Source organism: Falco cherrug, chromosome 2 (assembly GCF_023634085.1).
Source record: "Falco cherrug isolate bFalChe1 chromosome 2, bFalChe1.pri, whole genome shotgun sequence".
Lineage (NCBI taxonomy): Eukaryota > Metazoa > Chordata > Aves > Falconiformes > Falconidae > Falco > Falco cherrug.
Genome location: NC_073698.1, coordinates 42,689,309 through 42,714,235, shown reverse-complemented (window position 1 = coordinate 42,714,235; position 24,927 = coordinate 42,689,309). Strand labels below are relative to the sequence as shown.

Genomic DNA, 24,927 nt, shown 5'->3' with positions numbered 1-24,927 from the left:
GAAAAGACAAAGAACTAGGCAGAGCAGGAAATACAGTTTAAAGACAGGGGGTGAAAGAATGAAAATGCACACCATACAGTCCTCAGATTCAGCTTGTTTTCTTGCATTAGTCTGTAACAGATGCTGGCGGAAAGCACGCAGTATAAGCAGTACAGCTGCCCTATTTTCATTCCCAGATATCTGTAATTAAGGTTTGAGGAACTTCCCGTGACAAACATTGCATCTAAACTGTGGTGTTAAACACAACCTACTGATCATGAGTTTAAAAACAAATTATTCAAGTAGTATAGCTGGGTCAGAACAACAATACCACAAGCTCCTGCTATCAGAGGGAAAGCAGCAAGGCAATTTAGATAAGCTTTCAATATTAACCTTGATTGATAATTTTTTTGTTTGTTTGTTTGCTTTTAAGATAAACAGTATTTCCTGATACTGAGAATGTCATTAGTATTTTCACAGGAATTTCTGTGATTTCCACAAGGAACTCTTTGTGAGTTATCTGTACCTTTCGAAGCCATAAAACATCTTAAGTTCACATAGTTGAGTATATTCCAGTTAAAGATTTTGCACATGCAAAAATGGGCCTTGAGTTTTGAAGACCGTTTCTGAGAATATGAAGTTGGTTATTCAGTTGAGTTCTGGTTTGGAAAGGGCCATGTGTCTAATCTCATTGTAATCAATGGAGACCTGTAGCTTAAGTTACTTAACCCCTCTGTCTGATTGTAGTGTGTTGACCTTGACTAGTTGGCAGTTGTCCACCAAGCCATTCTATCACTTTGCCTCCTCATCAGAACAAGGGGATGGAATTAAAATATGGAAAAGTTCATGGGTTGAGACAAAGATAGGGAGATTGCTTACCAGTTGCCATCATGTGCAAACCAGACTTGACTTAGGGGAAATGAATTTAATATAATACTAGTTAATACAGAGTAGGATAATTAGAAATTAAACCAAAACCACCTTCCCCCTACCTATCCCTTCTCCTCAGGTTCAGCTTCACTTCTGACTCTTATGTCTCCTCTCCATGAGTGGTGCAGGGGGAAGAGGAATGGGGGTTGTGGTCAGTTCATCACATGTTGTCTCTGCCACTCCTTCTCCTCACACTTTTCCCCCAATCCAGCATGGGGTCTTTCCCACAGAAGACAGTCCTTCACTAACTTCTACAGTGTGGGCTTATCCCATGAGCTGTAGTACTTCACGAACTGCTCCAGTGTGGGTCTTTTCCACAGGGGGCAGTCCATCAGGAATGGACTGTTTCAGCATGACTTCTGTGGGCCACAGGTCCAGGCAGAAAACCTGCTCCTGCATGGGCTCCTCTCCATGGGCCACACCTCCTCTCAGGAGCCTGCTCCAGCATGTGATCTACACTGGCTGCAGGTTCTTTCAGGGCACATCCACCAACTGCAGCATAGGATCCTCCACAGGCTGCAGGGTGGATATCTCCTCCAGTGTGGTCTCCTTTCCTCCTCTGTTCCAGGAGCTGCAAGGGGACAGCCTGCTTCAGCCTGGTCTGAATCTCTGCTCCAGTGTGCCTGGAGCACCTCTTCTCCCCTCTTCTTCTCTTACCTTGGTGTCTGCAGGGCTGTTTCTCTCACATTTTCTCATTCCTCTCTCACAGCTACTGTTGCATAACATTACCTTTTATTAAATATTCTCCAAGAGTTACAGGAAACAGGGTTTCATCAGGCTGGAGGGCAGTCACCAGTGGGGTTCTCCAGGGCTCAGTTTTAGGGACAGCGCTCTTTAATGTTTTTATAAATTATCTGGATGCAGAAGTCAAATGTATATTAAGTAAGGTTGCTGATGATACTAAATTAAGAGGAGCTGTGGACTCCCTCAAGGGTAGAGAGGCCTTACAGAGAGTTCTGGATAAACCATAGAGCTGGTCAATCACCAGCTGTATGACACTGAACAAGAGCAAGTGCTGGATTCTCCACCTAGGATGGGATGATGCTAGTTATATATACAAATTCAGGAATGACATCTGGACACCAGCTCTGTTTAAGGAGATCAGGGGTTTGGTTTGATGGCAAGCTGAGTATGAGTCAGCAGCGTGCCCTGGCAGCCACAAGGGCCAACAGTGTCCTGCAGTGCATCAAGCACAGCACAGGTAGCTGGTCAAGGGAGGTGACTGTCCCATCCTCCACTGCACTAATGAGGCCCCACCTCAAGTACTGTGTGTAGTTTTGGGTGCCTCAGTGTAAGGACATCACACTGTTAGAGTGTGCCCAGAGGAGGGTGACCAAGACGGTGAAAGGCCTTGAGCGCAAGACTTAGGAGGAGCAGCTGCTGGTCACTTGTCTTGTTCAGCTTAGAGAAGAGAAGGCTGAGGGGTGCCCTCATCTCAGTCTGCAGCTTCCTCAAGGCAGGGCCATTGAGGTGACCATCGACAGGACACAAGGAAACAGAATGAAGCTGTATCAGGGGAAGTTCAGACTCAATGATCCCTTTGAGTCCTTTCCAACTTGAGATTTCTATGATTCTATTAAACTATGGTACTAATGCTGTTACTTTATGGAGTGGAAGTAAGTGCAGTAGCTGGAATGGACATTGAAGAGTGAAAGAAAGAAGGATGAGGTGTCTTAAGAAGAAAGGAAAAAGCAACATTCAGCTGCCTAATCTCTCCTGAGATGCCTTGGAGTACCCTGCCTGGCTTTTGTCATTTGGTCCAGAAGGTTGCAAGGTTTTTATAGGTCTGCACCAGGCCTATACTGATGAATCAGATACTCCATAATATCTTTAGGGCACTGATTCCCCTTTCAAACTGAATTAAAAAAAAAAAAAAAAAGGAGAGAAAAAAAAAAAGGGAGAGGGTATAGGCTAAATGAAATAGAATATAAAAATGAAACAAGAAGCAAACAAAATCAGGTAGATGATGGAATGACAAACAAGGCCATAAAAGAGTAACTTGGGTCAGGAAGACTTGACAGCCTGCTATCAAAAAAGGGGTTGAAGATCACACACAGGGATTTGACCAAACTGAGCTCTTTGGAGATATGAGTTGTGAAGGTAAATTAATAATGATGCTGGTTTGTATAATTTTGTGAATAAGTTCTAGAATGAAAGAACAGGATGACAAAAAGAACGTAAAAAAATCTAGATAGTTAGGCAGTCACTTATGCTAATGACTTCACAGATCTATCCCTGTACTTTCATCAAGCTTAATCTCTGTGTTTCTGACATTTCTCCTGATAGTTCAAAGGAGCTAAAATTGAACTTTTCCTTCTACCAGCTTTTTTTTCACTTTTCCTTGTGGAGCTACATAAAGTAATTAAGCCCACAAACAGAGGATCACAGTTCATTGTGTTGTCTTTCTACATTCAAATATATATGCCATGTCTGAATATGTGGGTTTTCTTCTGGAGAAAAATACTGAGCTTTGCTTTGTATTTGTGTCACAATGGATCTTCATCAGCTGTTCTCTTTATCACTGTGACATTTTGCCTGTCCTGCCTGCTCCCAAATGTTCAGAAGTTGCTTGTATCCATATTGTCTCCTCTCTCTTTTTTTGATATTTTTTTAATTAATCTTTCTATTGGTTCAAAACAGCATAGAGTTCAAAATATTGGCTGCTGTAGCAGATACCTTCAAAACCGTCACAAGGACACAAACTGACACTGGCTATTGGCTGCTGTAGCAGACACCTTCAAAACTGTCACAAGGACACAAACTGACACTGGCAAAGTGTTTTGGACAATGGACTTTGTTATTAAGTCTGGCAGCTGTGATATGTGCATTATTTGTGGTATCTGGAAAAATAAAGCTATGGTAGACATTGCGTATTGTGGAAATGATGATGTCCGATTTGTGTAAGGTTCTTAAAAACATGGCAATTTAAGAGATATAATGAGAAGTACAATTGTGTGTTTGTACTATAGAAGAGATAAAGAGCCACTTAATGTATTTACACTTAAATGCCTGGGAGACAGGGAAAGAATTAAAAGGACATGAAACAAGAAAGAGGAGAATGTAAACTCCAAAGTCATGGCCCTCAGGACAAAGAGGGAACATTGTTTAGATGGTGTAGGTTACTGGTGTCACTTATACTTGTAGCTATGTGTTGCATAAGACATTAAAATGGAAGAAAAACATGTTTTGAGTAAAAACAGAAAGGAAACTTTCATTTTTCAGGCTTAATCGATTCTTTTTAAAGTTCCATCTGCCTGTCTATGGATTTGGGGAGGGAAATTTAGAAATTTTCATTTGTTTGTTTTTTTGATTTCTTGTTTGGGGATTTATTATTATTATTGTTATTATGTAGTTGTTCTAGATAAAATTGCCTTTGCAAATAGGTTAGTTTATAAATACTGCTCAGATGGTGAGGGGGAAAAAATTATCATCTAGTTCCGTTCCATTTTTCTCCAAAATGAGATAAGCACACAGGACAGACTGTCAATATTAACAGTTACGATGGAATTTATAAGAAAATTCTCATTGATTTAACTGTTATATACTCACTGACTGTTTCTTTACCCAATAAGTGTGAATTTCTAATATGTTAATGAGTTAATCTGATGCTGCTGAACTATTATCAAGATGATTGCACTGTGATAATGGTTCTGAGTGGATGCAGAATCCCAAATTAAGATTATCTCCTGTTTGTTAACTGCACAGGAAGAGCTTTCATTTACGAAGCCTGGGGAAAAAAAGGAAATATTTAGAATTTTCCTATGTGACTTCTGGCAGATTTTTTATTTCCTTTTTTATCTGCAAAATATGTATTTTTTCAATTTGACAGATACAAATGTCAAAGTGCACATATATAGCTATACACTCATATATATGCATTCATAAATATAAGAACTTAAGTCTTCAATTTTAAGCTCTGAATTCTGAAAGAAAGAATTTTTCAATTAACAGTGGAATGATTCACACAAAGCATGTTTTTGAGAAGGCAGTTGAATGTATGGTAATGTTGAACTCTAGTTGCTTTTGTGTACTGTTCAGATGACGGATACATAATCTGAGGTTTTTGTTACTACTAATTGGGTTCTGTTAGTCACTTAAAGCCTAGAGGTACATAGATTCATCAAGTAAAGTTTTTCTACAAAGTTAGAACTGACAGTTCATTAGTTTTTCTTTCTAATTGTGGTTCAATCTTCAGTACTGTCATGGCTTGCAATGGGATAGCGTATATTAGATATACAACGTTTCCTTTTGTGCCCTAAGATTGCACATTTTCCTTTGCCTGTTGACTGTTAAAAAGTAAATGGATTCTGTTTTGAAGGATCAAGTAATGGCAATGTAGAAAATTGAAGTAACTGACAATTTGTTGGCAAGCAAGTCTGAGACTAGAGGAAAACTCAGTTTCAAGAGGGAAAGGAGTTCATGAACAGATCAGACAATGGGAAGAATAGGCAATGATTGACTGCACATATTCTTCACAGGCAATAGAAAGGAGTAGCACATGCTTTATTAGTTCCCAATATTCTTATAGCAAAAGCAGGTTTTGAGTTCCACATCTTGAAGCATAAGTAACATAAACACTTCAACACCCATTGCTGAATTACGTCTTAGGGTCTTCCAAACCAGAGGTGGTACCTCCCTACTATTGAATGTATCGTACCTCCTCTGAATATATTGTTTCAGAGAGATTGAGTACAGTTTTGGTTTTGAGAGGAGGATAAACAAAATGTGAATCCTGGAGAGACTGCAAAAAGGAACATGGACACCGTTTTAACCTAATTGTTACTGTGTTGTCACTATGGAAATTCCTGCAGATGTCTCTGATCATCCAGTTAGTCCATGGAATCAAAAGTGGCTGCTGTAATTCACAAGAGGAGGAGGGAAAACAGTCTATGAACAATGTCTTTAGGTACAAACTGAAGGAAAAGCTTGCAATTTATAAGTGGTTGTAATGGTTTAACCCCAGCCAGCAACCGAGCACCACGCAGCAGTTTGCTCACTGCCCCTGACCCAGAGGGGTGGGAAGGAGAATCAGAAAAGAATGTAGAACTCTCAGTCACTTACCTAAATTACATCTCTGGTAGGTGTGAGACATTGAATCTCATACAAAATAGTTGTGGATTTCCCTTTTTGCTGTGACTTTTTTTTTTTTTTAAACAAGCATCTAATAACAGTGAAACAAGTCACTTATTTTTAAGTGGTCAGAAAAAAGTATTTGAAGGAGGGCTATAAGATTTTTAGTTATCTTTGTTGACTAAATACACGCTTGTGATACACAGTTGAGATAATAAATAAACAAACATAGAAGTAAATGTTCCTCAGTGGTGAATAAATAAATAAATAAATAGTGAATTAGGAGTCTCTGGTGGTAGGAACAAAGTATATTTCTAATTTCATCTTTTTGTAGCTGTCCTGTCTCGCTTGGTGGCAGAAGGGAGAGGTTTTTAATTCTTGGAGAAGCAACTAGGGATAACTACAGTTACTTGGAGACTTAGGGTAACACAACGGTCTTTACTGTTTTATTTACTTATTGCAGTTGGTACGTGGTGAAGAAAAGGTATTTGTAAACTTGAATTCTTAAATCTATAGCACGAGAAAACAGACTGATCTATAAACTTGAACTCTCAAAATTCAGATATAGGGCTATTGTACAAGCCAATAGGGAGGGAAAGAAGGAAAGAAGAAAAGAGAAAGTGTTCACCACCCCTGGGTCCCATGTTGTCTTCATCTGCAGGACCTGCGATCCTGTCTATGGATTGCAGGTAGTCCTTAGGCAGTGGGCACTTGTGTGTGCCCATGTGGGATGCATTTTTCTGTCTTTGGTCTCTGGCCAAACTGAGGCTGGCATTTAAGTATCAAGGCACATGCACATTAAGGCTTGTGGGAAGTTCTTGAAATGAGTCACGGGATAGTATCAGGGTCTGGGGTGTCTCCAGACTCCTGCCAGAATCCCCTTTGATTGACGTTATTCTCAATGCACAGGTGCTTTGCCTCAGACTGCATGACCTCTAGGCTAGGTTGTGGGCACAGAAAAGTGCCGCCTCACCTGTGCAGAGTGTACCTGCACCTTTCAGTTCTTAGTATGGCAAATGTTTAAGACATTCTGAGACTTATGGTCAGTTCTGAATAGTCCTTCACAGTAGCCATCTATTGGTTTTATTAATTACTTGAGTATAAATGTGAACTGATTATGAATTAGGATCTTTACTTCTAAAATTCATGATTGCTAGAGTTGAACAGAACATGAAAAGTCCTAAAACTACCACACCTAATTATTCATTGCCCATCATTTGAGCCAGAGTAAAAATCATAAATGTGTTCTCAAGCTGTGCAAGTTGCAGGTAAAATATAGTGGCTTAAAGCACTGTAAAGTTATGAAGCCAATTCAAACTGTCGTATTTTACTTTGCTATTGGGATGAGCTAAAAGAGCAAAAGCAATCAATTACCTTTTTTTTTCTTTTCTTGAACAAAATAGTTAACAGTATACAAATGGCTAAATATTGGAAACCTCTTGGTTTCCAAATTCTCCAGTTGTGATTCTTGTGCCTTTTTTCAATGTGTTTATATATATTATGTTTTCAAATTAAGCCAGAAATGTGACCATCTTTTATGGAAGCCTGTGGTACACTATTTATAGTTGTACCACATTTCTAGCTCAAGATCATCTGTGAATATTTATTCCTAAAAAAATCATAATATTACTGTAGATGGTATTTAGAAGAATGCCTTAGCTTAAGGCCCCAGTAATGACTGGTACTTGCTGTGGCTTTAATTTATCTAAATGAGATCCCTAAACAGGCCATGCATGTTTTGTAAGTATTTTGGAATTATTTTCCTTTGGAAATGTTTCTTAACAAAAACATTGCATTACACCATTATTGTATTTTTTTTTAAAAGTCTACAGTAGCATGTTAAGCTACTAACAGTTTTACTGAAGGTTGAAGGATTGTGTAAAGTTACATGCTGTTAATAAAGTGTATAAAAAAATATGCTTTTAAGAACAATGAAGGGTACCTCTAGAGTATGAAATGTGTTTCACTAATAAGTTGTATTTTATATGAAGAGGTTATCATGTTAACAGTTGGGACATCTGCATGACTGGAAAACTATCAGAAAAACAGCTCTAATTTCTATGCCTGTTTTCTAGTCATATGCTAATCTACCACTTGGTTCATATCGCAGGACAAAAAACCAAATTAGAATTAAATGTCACGCTGTATTTTGCTGCCTACATGTATTAATAATATATTGCTTCTGGTAATTTCTAATTACTTAGAAAAGATGTTTTTTTAAAAAGTGTTTTTTATTAATATATGAAATTTCTAATACATATCACAATGTAAATAACACCAGTTTCTAACTTTTTTGCAGACTTGTCCTCAGTTCTGTCTCTGACTACTTTGCTGCCATGTTTACAAGTGATGTTTGTGAAGCCAAGCAAGAAGAGATCAAAATGGAAGGCATAGACCCCAATGCACTGTGGGATCTTGTTCAGTTTGCATATACAGGTATTGTACTGCATACATTATACAACCTATAGAGAAATATGTTAATAGTTTTGTTTGCTACATGGCAATGAATTGTATTTATTTTCTAAATATTTCTTCTTTTTAATCTCAGTCAATCAAAATGCTTATTTACCACTCCTAGGGCTGAATTCAGATTGTTATCTCTAGTCTCTGAACTGTTAATATGTCAAGCTTGGTAAGTACAAGAAGACAGTCCAGAAATTATTTTTTTTTGTTTGTTTTCAAATACTTAGAAAAGTGTGCATCATATGCATATGATTCCGATTACATGAGTTCCTTGAAGGAGCAGTTGTGTTTTTTTGAAGAATAGCTCTATATTCCTGACTCAGTCAAATTTCAGTTAAAAAGTTACATAAATCTTTTAAAATTCCAAATAATAAAACATTTTAGAACATTTTATTATGAGTTGGGTGTTGTCACTTTCATTTTCTGTTATAGGCTGTTACTCTGTTGAGTAATGTAAACTTATGAATAACTCATAACTCAGAGTTAATAACTCAGAACTTCCTTTTGACTAATTATTACATTTTAATGCATAATAGATTTGGGTTTTATCTTTCTAAAACAAGCTGTTTTGTACAATGTATGTCAAGTGCATTAATATGACAAAATACTAAAGTTACAAAACAAAGTAATTAAGAGAAGAAATGCCAATAATATTTGTAGTCTGAATTTGTCTCCCCTTGCCTATGAATCATGTAGAGTATAAAATATATGCTGTTTTCTATTCGTTTCCTTAAAGATATACTCATATCGTTTAAATTAAGTTATATCATGATGTTTCTGTTGAATATTTGATTTTAGCTTCAATTTTAAATGGATAGCCCATACCCTGCAGTTTTAACGCTTTCTAAATAGACATATATTAATTTGATCATAAGTTGCTGTTTGCTTTCACATATTTAATCAGGATATGTGCTGTTTATTTTATGAAATAATAACTTTACTGTCTTAATAGGAAACAGAAACTGTAAATAAACATAATTCAAGTTTAAAAATACTCTTTGTAAGAATCATGTTTGAGAAATTCAGATTCTAGGAATGTTAGACCATCTTCACTTAAATAGTACTCTACATGTTCAAAGGGTAGTGCCTTCTCCCTTCATCTGTGGTTTTGCTGTTCATGAATGTACATCATCCAGAGGGTTTCAAGCTAGGGATCCATGAAATGAAGAACATGTAAGTAGTTTCCATCAAGCATGAGAAGGTTACAATCTGGCTAGGTATGAGTGTAAAATTAATGGCACAGGAATACCAGGGCAAAATCAAGAATACCTTGCTGCAGAATAGCGAAAGACCTTACTGGTAATGTTAAATCATTCTGTAACAGGAAAGTAAAAGGAAGAGGAGGTAAAAGGAAGAGGAGGGACAGTGGTGTTCCCCTGGGAACAGAACTGTGGAAATACATAGGTACGGTGTAGTTCTTTTGCCTCAGTTTTCACTAAAAGATCACATGCGAACACATACCACAGTTAATATTAACAACAAAAGACAGAATGTAAGTGTAGATTAAGAAAAGAAAGAGATGCAGAAGGAAGCAAAACAATACCTAACTGTTTTCAATATGAATGAAGCTCCCAGAATTTTATTGGTTATCTCTGAGAACTTTGGAGACTGAATAACGTCCTGAAAAACAAATTCTTTCCACTTTCTGCAAAACATAAAGATTTTCAGCTGCTTTTCGCTCCTTGATTTGTCTATGTCTTGTAATGTACTGTGTTTATTATATGGGGTGGAAAACTTGGAGGTTTGTTCTTGGTGTTAGGTGAATAAGGACCAGCCTTCACAAATGAATGAAAAGTGTATACCTGAGGAGTGTAATTCCAGTGTTTTCTAATTTGCCTCATGTGAATTTGCATCTGTAATGTTCTTTCATATAAACTGTCACATAAAGCCCAAACTACCTTAAAAATGGCAACATTATGTGCTATTGTAATGCCACATTGAAGAACTGGAAACTTAAGTTGGTAACAAAGGTCTCTAATTTCTGTTACTTGCAGTGGTAAAACTAAAACATGATCTTTTTATTTCTAATCCATTTTGGAGACCAAATAAGACTTAAAAAATGTCTTCTTACATTTACACTTCAAAAGGAAATTTCACAAATACTTGCTGACAAGGTAAGAGTGATGAGATTCAAGAAATGTGAGTCCATTTTGTGTGCTAAATAAGAACATGTATTGGATACCATGGACCTTTCTGGTTTTGATTACTTGGTCTTGCATTTCTATTCCATCAGGTTCTTTGTCCTGACTTACTCTGCTTAATCTTGATGTATTCTCAGCTTGTGTCCTTATCTCTTGAAATTCATGTAGGATTATTTCTTACCATATCCCTTCTCTCTGCATCAGATGTTTTTATAAAACTCCTAAATTTTCTAGCTACAGTTATTCTACTAAATTAGTGCTAGGGAACAATTGCAGGCAATGGAAAACGATCATATATATTGATCCTGGCAGCATTAGTCAAATCCAACTAGCAATCTCTAACAAACGCTGGGTATAGCCTCAATAAGCAGGCTCCTCATGAACGTGGCCAGCCTTTTACAGAGGCCAAGAGCATTGAAAAGTGCTATGGGCAATCCAGTGATAACTCACAGGTGATCAGGGAATTCCTAGAACATGGTCCCAAACTTACTCAGTTTATTGAAATTAAACACAGTCTTTTTTCTTGGTTAATCATTCAGTTTTCCAATGTTCTTTGCCAAATCAAAACCTGTCCCCTCAAACCTTATTTTTATCCCCTTCCCTTTCATTCTGCCATCTCTCATGATTTATCTAGCTTCATAGTTTCTTATATCTTTTCTTGCCCTATCATTTGTTATTTAATCATAGAATCATTTGGGATGGTAAAGACCTTTAAGATCATCAAGTCCAACCATTAACCCAGGACTGCCAAGTCCATCACTAAACCATGTCCCTAAGCATGACATCTATGCATTTTTTAAACACCTCCAGGGACGTTGATTCCACCACCTCCCTGGGCAGCCTGTTCTAACGCTTGACCACCCTTTTGGTGAAAATTTTCCCCTAATATCCAGTCTAAACCGCCCCATGTGTAACTTGCAGCCATTTCCTCTTGTCCTATCGCTTGTTACTTGTGAGAAGAGACCAACAGCCACGTCGCTACAACCTCCTTTCAGGTATATGCAAAGAGCGATAAAGTCCCCCCTGAGCCTTCTTTCTCCAGGCTAAACAACCCCAGTACTTTCAGCTGCTCCTCATAAGACTTTGTCTCTAGATACTTCACCAGTTTCATTGCCCTTCTCTGGACACACTCCTGCACCTCAAGGTCTTGAGGTGAGAGGGGCTGTTAACGCAGTATTTGAGGTGCGGCCTCACCAGTGCCCAGTACAGGGGGACAATCACTTCCCTGGTCCTGCTGGCCACACTGTTTCAGATATAAGCTAGGATGCTCTTGGCTTTCTTGGCCACCTGGGCACACTGCTGCTTATGTTCAGCCATCTGTCAACCAGCACACACACTCCCCATTCCTTTCCCCCCAGACAGCTTTCCAGCCACTCTTCCCCAAGCCTGTAGCATTGTGGGGGGTTGTTGTGACCCAAGTGCAGGACCTGACAGTTCTTGTTGACCATCATACAAGTGGCCTCGGCCAATTGACCCAGCCTGTCTAGATCTCTCTGTACACCCTTCCTACCTTCAAGCAGATCAACATTACCCCCGACCCACCCCCAACTTGGTGTTTGCAAACTTACTGAGGGCACACTCAATCCCCTCATCCAGATCATTGATAAATGTCTTAAAGAGCATTGGCCCCAGTACTGAGCCCTGGGGAACACCACTTGTGACTGTCTGCCAGCTGGATGTAACTATTTACTACCTCTCTTTGGGTTTGGCCATCCTTTTACCCAGCACAGAGTACAGCCATCCAAGCCATGAGCAGCCATTTTCTGCAGGAGGATGCTGTAGGAGATGGTTTCAAAGGCTTTACTGAAGTCCAGGTAGACAACATTCATAGCTTTTCCCTCATCCACTAGGCAGGTCATCTTGTCGTAGGAGATCAGATTTCTCAAGCAGGACCTGCCTTTCATTTACCACCAGTCTAGTTCATGTCCCATTTTCCTTTGAGTTAGTACACTTTCCTCTTTGTGCTGTGTGGATGTGGGCAAGGAGAACACTGTAAAGTAAGGGACATAGCTGCTGTTCTGATACCAAGCAGTGTAGCAGCCAACAGAAATTTCCATTCAGCCTTTTAATCTGTAATCTGGAGCATATATAGTCTAGACAGAATATTTGGAGAATTCGGCTGCCAAATTCCAATTACTGACTGTACAGTATGTGGAAAAGTTTTCAGCAACTCATGTCTGTGGCCACTTTCTCTCTTTATTCTTTTATCCCAGGATAGCAAACCATTTTGACAATTGGGCAGTTCATTCTTCTATTTTCTTTTTCCTGTTACCACCTTCTTAGCTCAAGGAGATTAAAAAAACTATTAATTTCAGATATAGTTGCTGCTGTTACAGAGGTTTTTCCCTGGGGACAACTGAACATTTCAGGAAAATACAGATGAACATAGGTTTATTTACAAAAATTTAGAAGTGAAGAGTATGACACTGCAAATATTTTTAGATGTGATTTTAAAAGGGAAACCATTTCCACATTATATGAACTGTAATTAAGTCAAGTTTAATTTTTTAGAATCTAGTGAAATTATTTCATTTTTACTATGAATCATACATATTATGTAGTAATTCAAGAAGGGTAAAATATGCCTATCTATACAAAGTATTACTATAGGTGAAAGTATCCTTTACCAATACCAGACCCTTTAGTTCCAGCAATAGAATAAAATACTGTTGCAAAATATCAGAATTAAAGTTCAGTGAAGGGGAGATTTTGTACATCAGAGTCAGAATCTGGTCAGAAGCATCATAAATTTTATTAAGGATGTAACAATTTTCTGTTAGAATGTATGTGGCATATTATTATTCCAGTTACAAAGGAAAAGAAATATAAGGGTAAAAAATATAAGGGTAAAAATATATTTTCAGTGTAAAACTGATTTTGAAGCTTTTCTAAACATGGTGGGGTTTATTATTATAATCTCATTTAAATATGTAAATATGTAATTTCTGACTGTAAATGTACTTTTCCCAGGAGTTTTAGCATATAGAATGTGAAAGCTGCTTCCCTTTTTTCAATAAAGAAAAAAAAAAAAACCAAACCTCAAGAAAACTTGAAAACTAGTTCTGGATTTTAAGTCTCAATCTTTTAAAATAAAAAATAATAAGATTAAAAATGTTTTGCTAAAAATGTAAAAGAAAGTGAATAGTTTGTACTCATTCCAAAGTTGTTATTTTCCTATAATTCTTCAAAACTTACATTGAAATTTAACGATATTTGCTATAAAGCAGAATTTTGATCGAGTAGAGAATCAGAATTCCTTTAACCCATGACCTAAAGATAATACTTTGCTACTATTATATTAGCTTCCATGAGCCTTTCTATCAATCTTACTTATTTATGAGATTTAGATCTCTTAAACACTGTATTTCAGGCTTTTGGTTTTCTAAGGGAAAATGTTCAATCTTTTTTGATCTAATTAAAAAGTAACTTTTTTTCCTTATTTGGTGTTGTATTTAATAAACTTTACTGTTACAGTAGGTTCAAAACAATTGTATCTATATAGAAGTAAAAGATACAGATATATGAACAAAAAAGTTACATGTAGAGATCAAATATATGTGCATATATTAAAAAAAATACCTCTTCTACCTTACAAAATAATGGCTATATTTATTTTTAAGATGCCCCATTTTCATGATGATGTGTTTATTATCAAGAACCATTTCTTATATAGATATTGGAGATTTTAGAAAATCTTATCACCTAGAAAAATAAGTAATATCTCAATGGACAGCAAAGAACAACTAGCTGGGTAGCAACACTAGTTAATTTAATTTAGAAAAAACAAACAAACAAACAAAAAAACCCCCACCAACCACAAAAAAGGTGTGTATTGTCTCTTTGCCAGTTGCGTGAAGTCGGGATATTACTTACTTTGCAAAGGAAAATGAACATTTTTAAACTCTAATGAGCTTCATAAAAAGCTTGCCATCTGTGAGAAATCAGCATGTTAAATAAACCCAGTCATGTTTTCAAGGCTCTATGTATGAGTAAAGTTGGACAAGTAAGATACAATGTTAATTTTGGTGGTTGTTGTTTGGGTTTTTTTTCCTTGCTTCACTTTTTAAAAACTTTTTTCTTTTCTTCTAAAATAAGCAGTACTTTTGGACTTCTTTATTGTATTTCTTGTTAAAGCTATTACTGCTCTGGTAAATAAAAAGAGTCACAGTGCTTATTGATATTATGAAAGGTTTTATACCATGGTAAATTTTCCTTCCTGTATCTGCTGAAGAGGTAGATGCCAGAATCATGACACAGTATGAAGCTGGACTGTGCTCACTCATGTGTAGGCAAACAGGCTTCTAAATAATTGGCAAAGTAGAATTACATGGTGACTAGCAGAGCATCAGGTCCTGTACAGCCTTGATAAGAGTAGCTCCTGAGTGAAGGCAGGTGTCCATCGACGAGTAGTAACAGGAAGACAGAAAATTAGTCTGCCAAAAAAGCTGATTTAAAAATAGTTAAAGTTTCTGTGAAAATTCAATGTGACTAATCATAAAGTTAATGTGATAGATATACCTATAAAAGACAATTTGATTAAAGCTGAAAAAAATTTAGATGTGTTAAAATGTGTACTATAACCTATATCTTAGATAGGCTTTGGGGTTCTTTTGGAAGAGTTTTTTTAACACATATATAAAGGATTAAAACTGAGGAACTTAATTTTGTAAATAAATTAATCAGGCAGTGGCTGCATATGATTTTATCTGACAAGCATAAAGTTTTCTAATTATATAAGATAAATTATAATGTAATTACAAGTTGTACAGTTCAAAATATATTTATATGATGTAGATTTATTAGTAAAATGCTGCATCAAAATTCTGTGCTTCTTGTCGTTTGCATAGATTGTCAAGGGTAAACCACAAAGGTTTTCTCAGTTTTTCTTTTGAAGGATGTATTTGACCAGTAAAAAATATGCAGCTTCAATACAAGGTACAGGTTTTAATCTATCCACACTTTGCTGCATTTGATTGGTTTATTTAAATAAACAAAATATATTTCATCTGTAATATAACAAAACTATAATTTAAGAGGAAACAAAGCTTCCTCTTTTGTGTGTCTGTTGACTATTTCATGTCAGCCAGCTGAGGAACTCTGAAGCCAACACTTATGTGCAATGGCTTATGCAGAAAGTGCTTCATTTTTGAAGCAGAAAGGTGACTGACAGCAGAAGATCTAGGATTAAGCTCCTAATGCCCTGGGATACCTGGATATGCATTCTTTGATCTTTTTAGAGTTCAAGATAAGAGCAGTAATACAGAAGAGTATTTTTTTACCTCATTTTCTTAGGTAATGCTTCTTTCTTGATCTCAAAACTTGAGTTTTCATTATTTGCAAATATACTTAAATGTTTTAGATAGGACTGGAACTAAAGATTGAGTTTCTGGTATTATGCTGCCATTGGTGACTCTGGGAGCCTTCCTTTGAAGTTACAATAGAGCTGTGAATTTACTATAGATTTCCTCATACTGCATCAGACTATCTAATTAGTATGCATTCCCAACAGTGATCAGAAGAATAGGCTGGTGCTTTCATACCGTTAATGAAACTGAAAAAGCAAAAATCAATTAACTAACAAAAAAAGTCCTTGATTTCTTTATGTACATGTAAAAAAATGGATTGTGGATCATACGTGGAAGAGCCCTACTGTATAGCTTTTAATTGTATTTTATTTGGGAGATTCTTTAATTAAAGTACTGTCAAGTGTCTTCTCTGTCAGTGTCATAACACACAGGGGTCAGACAGCAGGGATGTAGCAAGAAAGAAACTGCCTTTAAGCACAAGGACCCTTAGATTCATTCAAAACAGAAGCTTTATTATTTAAATATCCTAGGGAGGTTTGGTTTTTTGTTTTGGGTGGTTGGTTTTTTTTTTTTCCTTAATTGCTGAAACTCAGTTTTCTATATGAATAAACAATGAGAATGATTCTTAGCACAGTTTTGGCCTGTGCCAGTTTATAGTGTTCTTACAGTCCAGGGGTTGTTGCAGCCACAGGATTGTTCTTCAACATGAGGTTTGACTGTGACTACTGTGGTTTGGAAAGTGACAGGGTTTAGTGTGTAACTGAAGACATTTCATTCCAGTTAGTCTCAGTACTAGAGGGAAGTCCCAGACAAGCTTAACTTAATAAATATAAGGCTATATGTATATTATTAAAGGCATCTAATCAACCAGACAATCCCTGGCTCTTAGATGATGGTAGCCTGTTTACAGTGTTTCAAGCTACTCCCCTCTAGAGATACCAATCAAATTGAGAACTAGAGACCCCTGATACTGTGCATATTGTGAAGGTCTTTGCCTCTAATTCTGTGACATGTTGAGTAAGTTCAAGAGCTGTTTATTCTGTGGTATCATGTTAGAGATCCCTATGAACATGGACCATCTCTAGCGCTTTTTCAGGAGACTGTTACCTGCTGTTGTCCCACTACATTTGCTCTGCTATGTGCTTGGCTTTCTCACTACATTTGCTCTGGCATATAATTGATGGATGACTTTGCACTTTCACAGAATAAGCCCTTGTGAATTTCCATTCACTTTAGATGGGAGATCAATTGTTCCAGGAACTCTTGGATGAGTGATAAAAAGGACAAGATAAGGTAATTGAATTGACCTGAAAGACTGTTAGGCATTGTGTAATGGACAGTACAGAAAAATGGTCATAAATCATACCAGATGATGGTAGACCTTGAATAGACTTAACTACTGAATATAGAAGATCCTCTGTGAAGTTCTCTTCCTGGAGCAGATACTTGTCATAAACTTATTCAGGAGTCAATAAAGAGAGAGTTACAATTATCCACAGAAGCCTTGTTAGTTAGGGTTGCTCTAATTTAGGAAGTGGGAAGGTGGTAGTGATCTCGTGATCTGCAAAGCCATCATTCAGATTATCTGTCCACAGATGTTTTGCATTGACTACACTTCCAAGATCATATGTACCTTCGCTCCAGTTACGTTTCTTACTAGTGCTGGAGCAACTGACAAGATTTAAGTTTTCATATAGTGTGCCTCATTAAGTTCTTACTTGTGCATCAGCAAAACCGTAGTGCAACACTAAGGATTATTCCTGGATTGAATTATGAGCTATACTGTCTGTGTGTACAGTGCAAGAATCTTCCAAGGTTCCCCGCTGTAACTGTAGGACTAGACCGTCACCCTCCTCCACCTGGATGTCAGCCTGCTTGGAATCAAATACTTCACTACATTGACTCTCTTTCTGATCCTAAAACGACCTGTGGGTTTTCACATGACTCAGGTCTGTGGGAAAGATTTTATAGACCCATTTAGTTTAACCAACTGCAGAGACTGTCTCCTTAATTTTTTGGGGTGGTTAATTCCTGCTCTGAGGATCTTGTGTCCAGCTGGAGCAGATGTTTTCCATTCCTGTCACTGAAACACTACATCCTTGCTGACTTCTGGAGTTACACAATAATATGAACTGTTACTGTTCCTCCTTTTACCCAGGATACTCCCTTAAGGGACAGAATTTGCAGTTATGTATTAGGAACCAGCTGTTTTTTCAGTCTTTTCATGCAGTATATGAAAATTGCTTGGAAAAGAGCTCTGAACTAGATATCTATAAATTGAGTATTCAGAACGATCAAAACTGTCGTGGGGAGATAGCCAGTGACTGTGTCTCCTTGTACTGTGGTGCAACCTGGTAATCCTGAGAAATCAGTAAGAATGAATTCAGGCAGACCCTGGGAAGCACTGAGTGTGGAGGGGGAGAACAGTTACCTGAGTGCACTGGAAGGTGCATTTGTAAAACTGTGCCTTGCTAGGTTCAAAGTTCTCAGTCTCCAAAGAGAGAATAAACCAAGCACTGGAAATTCATACAGGACATGCCTGAAAAGTGGAATGCTATCCCTCTTTATTGTCAATGTCATGCTGTTGCCTAAACAGCATCAGTGAAGTGATCAGACAGGCTGCAGTAGCATGATCTACCTCCTTGATGTGCTTATTTCTGGAATTCCTGCAGTGGAGACGTGTACCTATATCTATTCTGCTGAGCTCAGCTGCCTAGCTCTATATTCACAGTTCCAAAAAGAAGCAAAAAATTCAGGAAAATCACAATGTCAGTTTGTGAAAGAGGTCCTCACCTTTCAGGTGTTTCTCTGCTGCTGTCCCTACATTGTAAAACATACTTTCATTCCCTTTCTATTCTGTGCCCATCAAAGAGCGACTGTGCTGAAATGTACCCACAGAACAGTATTCATTTCTCCCAGCAGTGCCATCCAGCCCAAAGTGAAGCAGATTTCATTAGGCTGTTGGGTGGACTCATAAGCAAAAAAACTTTTCTTGGCAATTGATGCCTCCATCTCTGTAACTTTTTGTTCTTTAAACATGGATTTGAACTGCTCGGTGCTACCACAGCACAACCTGCTGAAGCGTCACCTGAGAAGATAAGTTCATTCTGACAGAGGTATTTCTGTTTCTGAGCCAGCTTCAGAATACTGCTCCTTCAAACCTGTAAGCTGAGCTCCTTTGTCCTTGAGACATTTTTACTTTTTTTTTCTTTTCCTCCTGCCCACCCCCCCCACCCCCCGCCCCACAGAGGTCAGAGCTTGATTGTGTTCAGTGTAATAGAAAGGTTATGTCTGACTGAGAGATAGATACTTAGCGTGTGTATTGTGTAGTTTTGATTGTGGCTAAAGGACCTGTGTGAGGCAGGTCATTTGGGATATTTCTGGAAGCCCGGGCCATGCACTGGAAGCCAAAAATGATATACCCCGCTTCATGCCATCCATAAAAAGTGACCACTAGAATAAAATCTCCCTGAAATGTACCTAGTGTCTAGTACAAGCCTTTTGGAACGACGCCCTCCCCTACCTCCACCCCCTCTTTGGTATGAAATCTGCTTTTGTTTACAAAAGCAAATTCCTGGAGTGGTTTTCAATGTGTGCAGCATTATGAGAAGGACCTGCAGGCTGGAAGTAAATCTAAGTATTCAAGTCCATTGATGAAGAAGCATCAAGGGAAACTAAGGCCTTATGTCTGAAATGAACTTTTGGGAGTAATTCATCTACCACCTTATTTGGTACATGAGTGCAAGCTTTGTTCTGTTGGCAATTTAGTTAGTAAATCCTGTTTATATTTGTGTATTTTTGAGGTAAGCTTTGTTTTGGTATTTTTTCTTTGTTTGTTCCAAAATGTGAGGTTTCTATTCTTTTATATATAAAATGAAGCTTAAAATTTCCAAATATAATGACTGTATAATAGCTGAATTATTGGTGATGTAATTATTAATATATTAATCATCTACTTGGGTAGAAACTAGTAATCTTTAGTAAATATTCCCAAGAATGAAGTTCATATTCTAAAAACTTTTCTATAGCCAATGGAAAAACGTATCTTCAAGTGTGTTTCAAAGCACTAATGTATCTTTCATCAGAGTTTATAAAATATGAAGATTAGACTCACAGCTAAAATTATTTGGTTTTATTCTTGTTATTTGTGTGTATTGCTTACAGGTGACTAAGTACTAGTATCTAAAGTGAGATAAGGCACATGAATGGCTGTTGCTTCATAAGGAGAAAGTAGTATCTTAACGACTTTTTCTAAAAAGCTGATATGTATATTTCAGTGGACAAAATTTCTTTAAAAGGATGACTTTTCAGTTATACAACAGAGATGTTTTGTTGGTATTTTTCTAGACCAAGAGATGGAAAGGTACCACATATTTTGGCTAATACACTTTTCTGATCTTTAGCCAGACGTTTGCAAGAAGGTTCCTGTCCAGGGGGGATTTTAAGTTGTTAATAGGATTTCCTTATCACTCTGCAATATTGTAATTTTCTGTGCCATTTAAATACAGTGGACTTTGGCAGTACTCACAAATGACCATGTGATTAGGTCAGTTTAGTCTACTTAAACAAAGGTGTAGCATGATTAGGGTGTAAATAATCATACAGTTTTTTAAAAAGAGTGAAGCTATTTGTTTTATAAGAATTCTCATATTACTGTGACAGAGGTATTTTCATTTTTTACAAACTACATATTTTTATGGCTGCAGAAACATTTATGACATTATTTTAATACATAATTTAAAAATAAAAATTTCATATAAAAATGTTATTGGAAATTAAAAATTCTCATTATTTTGAACTCATGTTAGGTAGTGAAGAGTTCAAAGACTACCACCATAGCTGACAACGTAATTGTAATCTAGTCATAGTCGAAAGATATATGTGAATCAAGTGAGTGCTTTCCTGATTTTAACTTCAAATGGTTTTTTGAGATTATTTCATAGAAATGTAAATTGAAATTACTTTTTAAAAAAATCATATTAAGTCCCCTGTGTGAAAAGGAGTTAAAATAAGTTGTCCTTTTCAAAAGTCAATTTTTATCCACAGGAATTAAAAAAGAAATGTTCTATGAACAGAAAATCAAATCTGTTCCAATCAGATGATTTAGTTCAGTTCGAGTTGAGGGGGATTGAAGTTCATCAGGACAGGAAAGGTTTTGTTAGTGAAAAAAATAATATCCACGGAGGAAAAAGTAATTTTCTTAGTTAAGTCATGTGGTCTAACCTGTGTTTCATTTATGGTGGCTGATACGAAAATAGCTGCCAAAAAACCCAAGTGATTCTTCAGCACCCTCAAGTAAACATATCTTTGGGTCATACATACTTTCAGGATTAATTTGTATTTAGTTTAGGTTTTGGCTGCTAATATGTAATGACTAGATGAATAGTCTGATAATAGGGAATGGGCAGACCCTAAGGTTATTTCCCCTATTTAAGTTGCACTATCTGTTTGTGTAGGAAACTAGTCCCTTTTGGGGTAGTATTTATTTGTTTATTTGAGTATCTACAGAAAAAAAATGAGCTTTATGAATTTTTACTGATGCTAAATGCCAGATCGTAAGGAAATTAACACAACCAACCATAGAGTGCCTGTCTCTGTCACTTGCAGCTGATGACCATGATCTGCAGCAATTAAGAACAGAAAATAAAGCAGAGTTTGATCAGGAGAAACTTCTCCAAAATTAATATGCTCTGTCATGTTTTCTTTTATGAAAACAACTTCACCTTTATGAAAATTGTGGGAGATGATACAATGTTGAATTCATCTTTTAAGGCATAGGTTAAAATCAAAACTTTAACATACACTTGAGAAATCATCTGGAGACTAGAAGATGTTCTGCTACAGGGAAGATACTTTTTATTGCATTCTTCATTGGCTGCTCTTCATGGATGGACATAAAAGGTGATTATACACATTATGTCATTACCAGGAGTTGACAGTAACAGAGTGATCAGCATTGGACCCAAAGAGTTTTTAAAGGTTGTAGAGCATTTCCAGACATTTCATCACCTGATACCTGATGATTCTGATGATTCCAGTACTGTGTGTTTGGGAGCAGATGAACTGAATTTGTATCAGCAGATATAAATATCAACAGTGTCTCAGTAAGTCAAATGAAGGTGCTTTTTTTTATAGTTAAAGCAAGAAATAGCCACTCTTAGGGAAAGAATCTCATTCTAAAGTAGATGACTTAAACAGGGCAGATGAAAACTGCTGTAACGCATCCTGCTTCTCCCCATTTACTGTGAAAGGAGATCTCAGATGATTAGCTGAGGTGGTTGTTGTGGATGGAGTCATGCACTTCATTCATAAGAGATAAGCAAAATGGTGAGTTAACAAATTTCAGTGCTAAATGTGTCAGTGGTTTAACAAGATTCAATGGCAAAGTACTCTTGATTACTTACCACACTGAGGACAGGGCCAGACAAAACTGTCAGGGAGACCCTGCCGTTGAGTCATGAGGTTCAGGCAGAACCCCCTTGCTTTCTAAATTACTTTTCAGAGAGAAGTATAGGTGTGGCTGGATCCAATCCTAGTCCCAGACTTGGTCAGCAGTTTACATCTAAAGGATTGTATGTGCACAATCAATCCTTTGTATTAGCAAAAATTTCCAAATTTAGTGTGCTGTTAATCACTTATCAAGAATTCATTGCATTAAGGAATCTCTCAACCTTAAGGACTAACCTTGAGGGGCGTCCCTACTTGAGGTGAGATCCTGGTGTACAGGAAAGCTCAACAGGCCCTGGGCTGTCCACAGTTTTATAGAGTAAGGTGATTGACTTCCAGTGATATTTGCATACCAACAAGATGACCTGTTCCAGACAGCCCTTGGCCACCATGTTACTTACCATCCATCCCCCAATATACAGAGTAAGCTGGCTGAAGCCATCACAGCTCCCACTGGTGCTTATGGCTTAAGCAGGAGAGGAAGGCAGTGAGGAGGAGCACACTGCCACAGTGGCTGCCTGGCAGATACCTAAGATTTGGTAATTTTAATGATAAGCAATGCCAAAAAAAGTCTATTACAGCAATGTGAAGCATAACACCTTTTTAATAAGATTTTTTCTGGTCTTCATTGGAACTTGATGCTGTTTCAGAACAGCAGTTTCTTCTTGTAACCATAATGTAAGCAATTATCTACTATGCAAAATCTAAATAAATATTATCTTGATACCATTTACTGCCTTTATTTTTAAAAATGGAGACCTAATATAGATTTTCATAGTGCATTCCTATGACAGGTTAGCCTATGGAAATCCATTCAGAAACTCTTAAAAACTGCAGCACAACTGGTCAAGGCACATGCAGTAGAAAGGTTAAAAAGGTAAATACCTTATTAAAAGGTATTAGTTCTAGCCTTTGTTTCTAATTCCTTGACACTTTCCATGACTTCACTGGTACACCCTTATTCCCAGCTGTCTTAGGAATTTTGAAGTCTTGCTATGAATGGATAAATGTGTAATTACAGGAGAGAAAAAAATTTACTGTGCACATGAGGTAAAATGATATGACCATGTGTTAAGTATCTGGGTTAAAATATGTCACTTATGCACAGAGCAAGTGAGCCGTACCTGCTGAGTGGTCCCACCATATTTATGTTGATACCTGCTGGGCAATAGCTGTGGGAGGCTGATTCCTGTGACACGCACTGACCTTATTAACATCCTGCAAAGGCGGTCAAAGATGCCATGATTCCCTATACTGAAAATTAGTTGTAACAGTGTAGCCTAAGGAGTAGAAATGAAAATAAAAGCAAAAGGAAAGATTTAATAAATAAATACATAAATAAATCCCCAAACTGTTCCTTAACTTGGAGAAAGGTTTAGCAAAAGAATAGAGATATCAAGGAATTTTTATATATAATCTCTACTTCACACTTGGCAATGAAATAATAAATTTTATATATTCATTACAAGAATGCATCCTAAAGACAGGCATTTTAATTTCTGTATAAGCAATGCACATAAAATTTGTCACAAATAGAACTATAATTTAGAATAATAATTAGAATCCATTAAAGTTCTTTTGATTGTTTTTTCTCGTTTTTTTTTTAATCTTAATGTAATACAAAATGAGATTTTTAAGCTTTGGTTAATTTGTTTTGCTCAGATTTAAGTAATTCTACAAGCTCCTTATTGCATAAAAATGTGAGGCAGAGGTGAATTGAAGAAGCAGTAATATTAATGCCCCCCTGAATAGCCTATTAAAGATTTTTAAATAGATGCTTAGATCTTCTAATTGTCAATATGAAACTGTCTGAAGAGTTGACATTGTATACACTGAGCCTCTTCTTAACAGCTTTTTCCTAAACTCTCACCATGCTAAACAGTTGATATCTCAGAGGAATTTGCATGAGCATGTCATAGCACTGTTCTGAAAAAGTGAATACAGCCCTTGTGACCAAATTTACAAAGGTGTCTTGATGATTAAAAATGAAGAAAAGTAAGACTTGGAAGGCATTTAGATGGAATAGGTACTTACTCACTGAAGCTTATGTTTTATAAAAACAAGATCCTAGAGAGCCCCATCTTCTTATCATGTTTGTGCATGGAAAAAAAACCCAAACCAAACCAAACAAAAAAAACCCCAAAAAACAAAGAAAAAGGGCAGTATGGCAGTATAATGCAGTACTGAAAGAGTAAACGCCTAATTCAAACTAAGTGTAATTTTCTAGCTCTTATCCTAGATATATTAAGTAGTAAATAAGTGTTTCTGAATTAGTTAAAAATAAGTTCAGCTATAATGTATTTATATCCTCAGGTATCCCAGAAGCCATTGTATGTTTACTCCCTCAATTAATATTTAAGGTGGAAATGGTCATGTTGGTTACATAAAAAAATGTCTAATTTATAAAGCAGATAATTTTTTTGACTTAAACTTATTTTAATCCTACGAGTTCCCAACCAGTACCCTACCAGTAGTAATTTTCCTTAAAGTTATTGGAAAATATCTTCAATTTGAAAATAAATAGATTGATGTGGTTTCATCTGTTGCCTTTGGGTACTTCTAAGGCAACATTTAGCGATAAAAAGCCAACC

The 24,927-nt window shown here is 36.8% G+C and overlaps 1 protein-coding gene across 4 annotated transcripts in view; it reads left to right on the top strand.

Moving 5' to 3' along the window:
• KLHL1 (kelch like family member 1) overlaps positions 1–24,927 on the top strand; it is a 240,447-nt gene that overhangs the window by 69,853 nt on the left and 145,667 nt on the right. For all 4 annotated transcript variants that reach the window (XR_008731043.1, XM_055702900.1, XM_055702899.1 and 1 more), the window contains one exon: positions 8,279–8,415. Coding sequence is in view for 3 of the 4 variants with exons in the window: in XM_055702900.1 (XP_055558875.1) it covers positions 8,279–8,415 (137 nt within the window). In the remaining variant the exon portion in view is untranslated. The remainder of the gene's footprint in view (positions 1–8,278; positions 8,416–24,927) is intronic.